Below are 12036 nucleotides of genomic sequence, written 5' to 3'. Positions count from 1 at the left end.
TTCTTGTCAAGATATAGGAAATGGAAAAATTTACTTGACCACTACACAACAACCTCAAACTTCAAGCATGAGAATATATTTTACCTTTACCATTAGTGACTCATTTTTAAAAGATTAAAAAAGTTACCTTCTATTGTGGTCACATTTTTATCCCGTGAATGCCATTATAAAAAAGAGGCTATGGGACTCAAAACCAAAAAGGTTACAAATATAGGTCATAATAAAGGTTAACAAGTTCTATGACAACCTGGATAAAAGATTACAAAAGGAATAATTACTTTAAAACAAAGCAACTTAGGGGGTAAAATAAAAGACAAGTCATTAATTTTTAGATATACAGGGAATTAGGGAATTGGTCCTACTAGTAAAAAGAAGGTCCTTGCAAAAGAAAAAAAGGTTCCTTCTAATAGATTGGAAAAATATTTGAAAAATAATGCTTAACAGAAAATATATATTTACAGTGAAAGTATAAAATCTCAAACTGATAACTGAAACACAATTATTTTTTAGAGAGAGATGTCCATTGTTTTTAGAAGGGTATCTTTCCAGAGGTAGATTCCAAGATACATAATTTGGTTTTGGTGATGAAAGTATGAGATTGGATGGTGAAGGCGGGTGTTGTATATATGACTGAAACCCAATTACAAACATGTTTGTAACCAAATTGTATATAGACATGAATAAAGAAAAAAAAGATGAAAAACAACAACAAAACAAAACAAAAAAAAGGAAGTATGAGATTGGAGAGAAAAGAAAAGCATAGCTAAGTTTTTTGGTTTAGGCTATTCTATCATTCAGTCAGACTAGGTTGGTTGGAGAGACCAGTGCTAATAAAAGATTTTATAATTCTTTCTGATATAAATAAAAATTTCCTGGAGTGAAAGATAACTGGAAAGGGCTAGGCCACATGCCTAATGATATAAGTCTAATCAATGCCAGGGCATGTTCCATGCAGTTCCACTGGCAGTTACTCAAGAACTACTGGATTTAGCCCCTCCAAAAATGAAATAAATATAAGCAATCATTATATATTTTCTAGAATATGAGCTTTGTACGTGTGTTATCTGTATATATGTGTGTATGTATATATACATAAAATATGTAATTAGTTGAATAATGATGAACAAAAACTAGTATTTCCAGGAGAGTAAGAAATAAAAATTAGATGTAAAGCTGTCCCCTAATTAGCTCAGCAAGAGTATTAGGGATATGGCACTTGCCTTGCAGGTCGCAGACGGGTTAGACCCACAGCGCCCTATATGATACCCTGAGCCTTATCAGAAGTGATCCGTGAGCAGAGAGCAAGGTGAAAGTCCTGATCATTGCTGGGTGTGGCCCCAAAACACAAACAAAACCATTCTAAAGCTGTCCTATATAGACTAATACCCACATATACAGTTTTTCCGAGAAGGTTACAACAAAGTTGCTGTACAACAAACAGAAGAAAGTATACTGTTGCTGATATTTAGGATCTTACCTGTCAATCAATATTAAAGAGCACACATTTAATGACTTATTTTACTTCTAACACAAAATAAATAAACTTTATAGAAAATGCAGCTATTATATTAGTTATATCCCAAGAGCTCATCTTTTATGATAACAGATAACCAGTATAAAAATTATCTTCTTTACATTTTGTGTAAGATAGCACTGATTTTCCTTTTAGAAGCCCAAATATAGAAAACATGAAAGTGTATAATAAGTAACAAACCAACCTGATTTATTATGTATAGACAGTGTTAGGTGTGGGAGTGTGATGAGAATTTTAAGTCTTAAAAGGAAATTAAATTCAGAGTGTTTTTGAGAAATCGATTTCTTGTTGTGAGGAGAAATGACTTATCAATACTTACCTGCCACCATCCATTCTCATGTCCAAGGGCCCATCCCTCCGAAGGGAAAAACCTCTTTCAGGAGCGTCAAGTTGCATAGAGGAACACCCAAGATCCAAAAGAACTCCATCCAGGGTTCCTGGCTGTACTCCAGCTGTCATTAACAGGGCTTCTGCCTGGCTGAACTGGCCCAGTATAGCTCGGATCTGTTTGCTGTGAATAAACCAGAAGATGGAGAAAACACTTCTTTTAGATTAAAGTCTGTGGTTAGTGTGGGAACATATCCTATTATTAGGTGAATTAACAGATAGATTATTTTTATGTAAATTCGAGGTTTGAGTTGTATACCTAAAATTTTATTCTTGTATATGTGTGTATGTGTGTGTGTGTGTGTGTGTGTGTGTGTGTGTGTGTGTGTGTGCGCGTGTGTGCGCGCGCCACTCTGGCTCTCAAGGAATATGCTTGGTTCTCTGTTCGGGGTTGCTCCAAGCAATGCTTGGGAAGGGGAATAATGCGACACTTGGGATCAGACATGAATCACCTGCATGCAAAGTAAGTGCTAGTTTTATGAAACATCGTTACTTAGTGTCTTTTGATTGGTGAGTAATGGCCATTTACATTAGATGAAATGAGTGAAATAAAGGAACTACTGCTACAAGTTTTTAATGAATTCTTTATTTGTCTCTTTAGCCTATTGTATAATTTCATATAGTGTATCATACAGCACTGGTTCAGTGATCAAGAACTTCTTTAGCTGTTTGTGAGTTCTGTGTTGCACCACTGAATTTGAATGATGAACTAGCTGCATAAAGTATTCTTGCTTGAATGCTTATTTCATTTAGTATATTGGATATACCATAGCATTCTCTTCAAGTCTATATTCACATAAAAAGATCTGCTGTGATTTTATGGTGACTCATTTATAAGTAATTTTTATCTCTCCTCTTGTTACTTTTTTGTTAATATCTCTATCTTTGGTTCTTTCCATTTAATTATGATGTGGCTTGGTGTTTTTCTGCTTGTGTATTCTCATTGGATTCTGCAAGCTTCCTGGATCTAGGTGTCTAAATTGGTATTCAGATTGTGGGAGTTTTTGGCTACAAGTTTTCCTGTCCAGTCTCTATTTATGAGTTTTCTTGTCCAAGCTCTCTTTTCTTTCCTATGGGACTCCTTCAATTTGGATTTTATATCTTTTTAATCTGCTCTATAGATCTTGGTATTTCCTACATTTTCCTTCATTTTTCTTTCTATTGTTCTTTCTAAAATATTCCATACATCTTGTCTTCTAGCACACTTCTTTATTCCTCTGTTTTTGTTATTCTGCTGCTTATTCTATTGCTTTTGTGTAGGTGTGTATGGGGCATATATGGGACCATACCCAGAAATCCACAGGGTTTGCTCCTGAATCTACACCTAGAAATGCTAAGGGGACCATATGAGATGTTGATGATTGAACCTGGGTTAGTCATGTGCTAAGCAAGTGCACAACTCATCATATTATTTCTCCAGCCCTATATTGAATTTTTTTTTAGTTTTCCTGTAATCTTAGATTGTTGTTTAAGGTTATTTCAGACATTGTCCTTCCTTTTGGAACTTTGTTGTTTTAGTTTTAGGTTTTTTTTTCTCCTTAAAGTCAGTGAATAGCTTAATCAATGTCACTTTGAAATTCTTGGAAGATTACAAAAATACAATGCAAAAATCCCTTCCTCACACCTATATTCATTGCACTGCTATTTACAATAGCCAGACTCTGGAAACAATCAAGATGCCCTTCAACACAACACATGAATGGCTAAAGAAACTGTGGTACATATACACAATGGAATATTGTGCAGCTGTCAGGAAAGATAAAGTCATGAAATTTTCCTATACATGGATGTACATGGAATCTATTATGCTGAGTGAAATAAGTCAGAGGGAGAGATATAGAAATAGAATAGTCTCACTCATCTGTAGGTTTTAAGAAAAATAAAAGACATTCTTGCAATAATTTTCAGAGACAAAAGAGGCGGGCTGGAAGTTCCAGCTCACGACATGAAGCTCACCACAAAGAGTGATGAGTGCAGTTAGAGAAATAACTACATTGAGAACTATCATCACAAAGTGAATGAATGAGGGAAGTAGAAAGCCTGCTGGAGTACAGGCGGGGGTGGGGCAGGGAGGAGTTAGATTTGGGACATTGGTGATGGAAATGTTGCACTGGTGAAGGGGTGTGTTCTTAACATGACTGAAACCCAACCACAATCATGTTTGTAACCAAGGTGTTTAAATAAATATATTAATTTAAAAAAGAAATTCTTGAAAGATTAGAGATATCTTATGTGCTTGATTATCAAAACTCTCATATTTTCAAAGATACAGATTATGTGTGGAACTATAAAACTCCTAGGATATTCAAAATAATCTTGAGAAAATGAAAGAGAGAGACAGAGACAAAGAAACATACAAAGAAATAAGAGGCCTAGATTTGATACATAGTTTCAAGCTGTTGTAGTCAAAGCAGAGTAGTAGTTAAACAAAAAAAGGGCTCTCGAAAGAATGGAATAAAAGTAAGATGCTAGACTTCAATCCTGAAATGCATGGAAACTTATTTACAATTTTCAGAGGCTAGGTCTATAATGTAGAACAAGGGGATCCTCAACAACAAATGATGCTAGAAAACATAAAGAGCTGCATGCAAAAATAAGTAATAATAAATTCTAAAAAATAAACAAAAATAATGCAAAAGTGCATAACAAAGACCTTGCTGCCAAACAAGCCAAACTTGTAGAAAAGATCAAATTTGTTGTTATTGTTGATGGAAGCTATGTGATGAGAAGATTGGATGAAAATACAGATCTTAGGATATGAGATAATATAAACAGGATTATGGGGTATGACATGATACTATAGTTAATTACGATTTATATAAAAGTAGGAGGGCTGGAACTTCCAGCTCACTGCATGAAGCTCACCACAAAGAGTGGTGAATACACTATAGAAATAACTACACAGAGAGCTACCATAATCATGTGAATGAATGAGGGAACTGGAAAGCCTGTCTGGAGTACAGGTTGGGGTGGGGTGGGATGGAGGGAGATTTGGGACATTGGTGGTGGGAATGTTACACTGGTGAAGGAGGGGTTCTTTCCATGACTGAAACCTAATCACAATCATTTATGTAATCAAGATGTTTAAATAAAGAAAAAAATGAAAAAAATAGTTGGACAATTATGATATATTTAAAAGTTGGGCAATGTTACAAAATTAAAACTCCTTTTATTGTTTTCCTTTCTTGCGTTCAAAATGACTTATATATACATTTATTTTACTTTAGGAAGTGTTATTTACTGTACTTTAAAGGAAGGGTTTCATGCATAAAACTTTTAGCACCACAGTATCTACCAACACCTCTACTTGCCACCACCACTGGCGCAAAGAATCCATCCCATTTCCTTTTCTGTCATATCACTCTGACACGGTAAATTCGTACTATAAATCCACTTTGAGTGTCTGTTGCCTTTGAGCATTTGTTAGCTCCTCAATATGTTTTTTATATCCTACATAAGAAAGAGGAAGATTATTTTATGACTGTCTTTCTTCTCACAGCTGTAGCCATATACTTAGCAGATCTAACAGAGTAGGGAATTGCATGATTTCATCTGTTCTTGTAGCAGAGTGCTATTCTGTTGTGTACACATCCCAAAGTTTTTTTGTTTCTTTTTTTGTAACCATAAGTTCTTATAACTTGGGTTTGCCCAGATTCTGACTATTGTAAACAGTGCTATAATGAACACAGGAGCCCTTGAGGTAGATGAAAAGAAATGGAATTCATGGTTAATTTGTATTTTTCTGAGAAGTGTTCAGATTACTATCCAAAGTTGCTATAGGATAGACTTCTGTATTCTGTAAATGAGGGGTCCTTCCTTCATACCAGCACTTTTTTTTTTTTTGGTGATGTGTGTTAATCTCACTGGTGTTAGAAGAGAGATCATTCTTTTGATCTGCACTTACCTAATAATTAATAATGCAAAGTGTGCAAAGTGCAAAGTGGAGGGAGATTTGGGACATTGGTGGGAATGTTGCACTGGTGAAGGGGGGTGTTCTTTACATGACTGAAACCTAATCACAACCATATTTGTAATCAAGATGTTTAAATAAAAAAATAATGCAAAGTGTTTTTTTCATATACTTTATGGACAGCTCTATGTCCTCTGAGGAAATTTCTATATTTATCCCCCAATTTTATAAATAGAATTGATTTTTTTTCTTGTATAGTTCTACTAGTTCATTATATATCTCAGATTTAATCCTGTGCAATGAATGATAGGTAAACATTTCTCAAGTCTGTGGGGTCTCTTTTAATCTTGTTATCCTATAACTTTTGTGGAGCAGAGCATCTTAGTTTGATATAATCACTGTTTGTTTATTTGTACTTCCATTTGGTTGTTTAATCACTTAGGATACCTCTAAATTCAATACTATGAAGTTTTCTGTTTACCCCGGAATAAGTTAAAAATTCAGGCCTGATAAAAGATTTATAATTCATTTTGATCTGACTTTAGGACATGGTGTTAGAAAACTATCTGGTTTTGATTCCCCAATCATTAGGAAAATAACTTTCCTTGTTTTACTTCATACTTTTTACTACTTTGCAGAACATTTCCTTTTCTAGTTTACTAAGCAACCCTTTCTCCCTTCTCTTCCTTTCTCCCTTCCACCTTTCCTTCCTCCCTCCCACCTTTCCTTCCCTCCCACCTTTCCTTCCCTCCCACCTTTCCTTCCCTCCCACCTTTCCTTCCCTCCCACCTTTCCTTCCTTCCTTCCTTCCTTCCTTCCTTCCTTCCTTCCTTCCTTCCTTCCCTCCTTCCTTCCCTCCTTCCCTCCTTCCTTCCCTCCTTCCTTCCTTCCTTCCCTCCTTCCTTCCCTCCTTCCTTCCTTCCCTCCTTCCTTCCTTCCTTCCTTCCTTCCTTCCCTCCTTCCTTCCCTCCCTCCTTCCTTCCTTCCTTCCTTCCTTCCCTCCTTCCTTCCTTCCTTCCTTCCTTCCTTCCTTCCCTCCTTCCTTCCCTCCCTCCTTCCTTCCTTCCTTCCCTCCCTCCTTCCTTCCTTCCTTCCCTCCCTCCTTCCTTCCTTCCTTCCTTCCTTCCCTCCTTCCTTCCTTCCTTCCTTCCTTCCTTCCTTCCTTCCTTCCCTCCTTCCTTCCCTCCTTCCTTCCTTCCTTCCCTCCCTCCTTCCTTCCTTCCTTCCTTCCTTCCTTCCTTCCTTCCTTCCTTCCTTCCTTCCTCCCTCTTTCCTTCCCTCCCTCCCTTCTTCCTTCCTTCCTTCCTTCCTTCCTTCCTTCCTTCCTTCCTTCCTTCCTTCCTTCCTTCCTTCCTTCCTTCCTTCCTTCCTTCCTTCCTTCCTTCCGATTCACTGATCTTTTAAAGTTTTTATTTTTTAAATTAATTAATTTCTGCTTCTAAATTTTCTTATTTTCTTCCTTCTATCGAGTTTGAGTTCCTTTTATTTTTACTTTCTAGCCGCTAAAACTGTGTTTATGATATTTTTGTGGATCCTTTTTGCCTCTAAATAAACATTTGCTTTGCTATGAAATTTCCTCAATGCTGTTTCAGCAGTGTCTCCAAATATTTCCAGGGATTTTCCCATTTACTTTCTTATTTCCTCTTCAACTCACTGGTTACTTAGTTGTAGGTTAATTGGAAGGTTTTCTACTTTTACATTTCGTTTTGAAGAATTTCCATATAAAAATGAATACTCTGGGGTTGGAGAGATAGAATGGAGGTAGGACATTTGCCTTGCATGTAGAAGGACAGTGGTTCGAATCCCAGTATCCCAAATGGTTCCCAAGCCTGTCAGGAGTGATTTCTGAGCATAGAGCCAGGAGTAACCCCTGAACATTGCTGGGTGTGACCCCCTCCCCCCAAAAATGTATACTCGACTTTTTGGAGGTAAATAGATCTGTATAAAAGTATTCCATTTCTTCCTATAGACCACTGTTTCCTTGTTGACTTTTTGACTAAATGATTTATGCATAGAGAAGGAGGAATACTTTTTAATGTTTCTTTTTAAGACATTATAATGTACAAAGTTCTTCATAATATGACCTCTTTCAAGTAATAATATTCCAACACCAATCTTTACCAAAGTCCCTAACTTCCCTTTAATACCCAGCGTGTCCCTTTAAAAGAGGCATATAAGAATTTCATTTCATATTGCATGCTCCAGCAAAATTTAAAGGCATGAAATTATCAATAAAAGTACATTTGTGATTGCTATGTTTTTAAACCTTTCTTAACCCAGCAGAGAGCAACTAGATGCATTATTAGTGAGTGCCATCCTCAGCACATTATTAGGAAGTTTTGCTTGTCCTTTAAAGTACTCTTCTAATGTTTCTTGCAAAACTTATTTCAAGGATATGAATTCTCTAAAAGGTTGCCTCTTCATAAAGCTCTGTTTAATTTCTTCAAAGCTGAATATTAATCTAGCTAAAGTATTTTTGATCAAATGTTAACTTTGTGGAATATTTATCTATATATTTCATATTGATCTGGCTCGATAGATTTGCTATGTATCTCATGAGATATACTTTTTTCCATCTTGGAAAAAGTTAATTTTTTCCATCTTGCTTTCTCTATCTCTCTCTATCTTTAATTTTTTTCCATTTTAAGTATGATGTATCTTGGAGTTTTCTTAGTTGAGTCTATTTTTGCTGAGATCCTTCAGGTCTCTTGGATCTTAGTGCCTATATTCTTCAACTGTGGAAAATTATTACTGATGGTTCCTTTAACTATTGTTTCTTCATCACATTTGCAGTGCTTCTCAATTATTTTCTGTCATATCCCCTTAGGAAGAAGAAAACATTTTTCCTTCCCCCCACGTGACTGTAAATAGTATCTTTATGAAAAAAAAAACTTTAACCTGCAAAACAAAAATATATAAAATAATTTGAGCTGATTTTTTAGTCTGATGTCTGGATTAATGGCTACAATGAGCACATTTTGCAATGCATAGCTTTTCGAAGAGGGGTTTGAAGCAGGACACAGCAACTCTCAGCTCCAGAGACATACAGTGACATAAACATGGGGCTTAGCTTGTTATGACAGTGTTTGCCTAGGTCAAACGTGTCCCCTTTTACGGAGCCTCGTGCCTTCCCTAGGGGGTTCGCCCCACTATTTGAGAAGCACTGCTTTAGGGACACCTGTGATCCTTATATTGTTCCTCTTAAATTCACCTCATAATTTTCTGGTAAGCTGTTCATTTCTTTTCAGTCTATTTTCCACTTTCTGCTGTTTTCAGGGGGTTTCTCCTCATCTTGTAAATGTCTTATCCTTTGTTCAGCTGCTGTGATTCAGTATCTAGAGAGTCTATTGAGTTTTTAATATTACCTACCATATTAATCATTCTGTCAATTCTGATTGTAGTAATTTTTTTTTCATTTTGACTCATATGTTCTTGTGCATGGCAGACTATACATGCCATCATTTCTTTGAGCTCATTAAATAACATCATCATGTCATTAAAATATTTTGAGGATAAAATGAGATGGTTGGTTGACGTTGCTCAAGTCTTCAGAAATATTTTTTTACTCATTATTATTTTTTATTATTATATTTTTTATTATTTTATTATATTTTTATTATATTATTTTATTATTTTATTATTATATTTTTTTTACTCATTATTATTTTTTTATTATTATTTACTCATTATTATTTTTACTCATTGAGCCTGTCTGATTTCTAAATGTTTCCTCATTGGTGCTCTTGTGTTCTTGCTTTGCTAGGTTAAGTCTTTGTAGATAAGCTTGAGGTTATTTGTAGTTAGGCTTGAGGTGATTCTATTTATTCTTTGTCTATCTTCAATGATTGATAGAAAGCATAAAGGTAAGCAGTGTGTAATTTGCTGAGTAGATCTGTTGTGCCGCTGCATAAGTAGCTACATACTTCAGGAATGACACAAGTCTGGTGTGGAGGCTGCTGGGACTAGTTAGAAAGAAAGGGAATTTGCTTTCCATTCTAGAGTAGGCCCAATGATGTCAAGTCTCACCTGGAGTCTGAAAAAGGAATGTTATGGTCTCCTAATACTATTGTATTATTCTGATCTTTATATTGTTATATTCGTATATAATAAAATACATATTATATAATATATATGTGATATACATTATTATAATATACATTAGTATGTTATATTAGTACATTAGTATTTTTTAATTTAATTTGGATTCTGGGCCAAATCTGGCAGCGCTCAGGGTTTAATCCTGGCTCTATGCTCAAAGATAATTCCTGGTGGTACTTAGGATACTATATGGAGTGCTGGAGATCAAAACCAGGCTGGCTCAGTACAAGGCAAACATCCTAATTGCTGTACTATTATTCAAGTCCTAGTTGATTAAAATATTTGGGTGTCATTAAAAACAGATATGTTTAGAATTTTGAGTTCTGTTTTGTTGGGAAGCATTTTTGGGGTATACCTAGCAGTGCTTAGGACTTACTCCTAGCTCTGTACTCTGGGATCCAACCTGTCAACATTCTTTTTGGTTGTTCTTTTAAGTATGCTACTTTGGGGGTGCAGTAAAGTAAGAGGACTTGTGGCACATACTTAGCTGTGCTCCAGGCTTACTCCTTACTCTGTATTCAGAGATTACTCCTGGTGGGCTCAGGAGACTATATGAGGCACCAGGAATCAAACCTGAATTGGCTGCACACAGGCAAGTGCTCTACCTACTGTACTATTTATCCAGCTATCCCATAGTATTCAAATTTAATTAAATTTATAATGGTAACCATTACATAAGTAAATAATTATACATATTAAAATTAGTGTTACAGGCCAGAGTAATAATATAGTGGGGAGGGCATTTGTATTCCACAGGGTCAACCCAGGATTTTTTGTTTTTTGTTTCTTTGGGTCACAACTGGCAGCGCTCAGGGATTACTCCTGGCACTATGCTCAGAAATCGCTCCTGGCAGGCTCGGGGGATTATATGGGATTTGAGCCACCGACCTTCTGCATGCAAGGCAAATGTCTTACCTCCATCCTATCTCTCCAACCCAGGATTAATCTCTGGTATTTTATATAGTCCCCTGGGTCTGCCAGGAGAAATTTCTGAGTGCAGAGCCAGGAGTAACCCCAGAGTACTGCCGAATGTGTTCCCCCTATAAAAGGCAACTTAAGTGTTACATGTCAATTATGTATATCTCAAGAAAATCAGAAAGAAACAATAAACTTAGAAGGTAAGCCAATTAAAATATAATACACAACCAAAACAGAAAAAAAATGTATGTCAAACATCTTTAAACTGAGCACAATCTATATTTTTCCCACATTTTAAGACAGGGTGCTGTGTAGCTACACATTTAAAAAATGGGACTCTTCCTAAAATAAATGTCTTCTTGTAAAGCAATGTTTTAGCTCTTAGCAGAGATTCTGAAATAAATGGAGCACTGATTATCAACAGAAAGGCGAGGAGTTAGGATCACCTTCAGCTATGCTAACTCTTCTTCCTACACAAAGTAAGAAGCTGCCTTCAGGGTTCTGTAGAAGCCTAAGGCAACCAGCATGCATTTTGGAAGGGGAATATGAAAACAGAAAAATTAGGCAATACTTCCAAGACTTTGTCTATAGGAGTGAGCATATCAGCAGTACTGAGACAATTATGGTTATATTTATTTATGCCACATTATAAAATAATTTCATGATTTTTTTCAAATTCCAGTGAACAATATTTATATTAATTCACCAAATATTCATCCAATAAATGCGATGTGCCAGTCACTATGCTATTTGGAGGAAAGATTAATAAGGCATGGTTCTTAAGGTTTTTTTGTTTTCTGTTTTTTGGGGGGGTGGTTTGGGTCACACACCTGGCATCACCCAGGAGTTATTCTTGGCTCTGTACTCAGAATTTGCTCCTGGCACGTACGGGGGAACCATATCCGATGCCGGGATTTGAAACACCACCCATCATCCTTGATCTGCTATGTGCCTGGCAAATACCCTACCACTGTGCTCTCTCTCTGGCCCTGGCTCTTAAGCTTTAAGGTATAAAGAAAAATTGGCTATTTATTGGGTGCTAATAGTGAGGTAAATAGTAACTATATTTATATTTAGAAAACATAAAAATGTATGATATAAAACAGAACAAAATCTTGGGACTGAAAAATAAATAAGATAATTTACTCCAATTACTTATGTTTAAATTTTTCTTCTTTGCAAGTGCAAG

The 12036-nt window shown here is 35.9% G+C and overlaps 1 protein-coding gene across 1 annotated transcript in view; it reads right to left on the bottom strand.

The window, feature by feature from the left end:
• The window catches only part of METTL15 (methyltransferase like 15), a 229340-nt gene that overhangs the window by 35090 nt on the left and 182214 nt on the right, over positions 1 to 12036 (bottom strand). Inside the window, exon 4 of the mRNA XM_049780093.1 lies at positions 1854 to 2045. Within this exon, the coding sequence (XP_049636050.1) occupies positions 1854 to 2045 (192 nt within the window). The remainder of the gene's footprint in view (positions 1 to 1853; positions 2046 to 12036) is intronic.

This window comes from Suncus etruscus, chromosome 9 (assembly GCF_024139225.1).
Source record: "Suncus etruscus isolate mSunEtr1 chromosome 9, mSunEtr1.pri.cur, whole genome shotgun sequence".
NCBI lineage: Eukaryota > Metazoa > Chordata > Mammalia > Eulipotyphla > Soricidae > Suncus > Suncus etruscus.
This window is presented reverse-complemented; position numbering and strand designations above follow the sequence as displayed.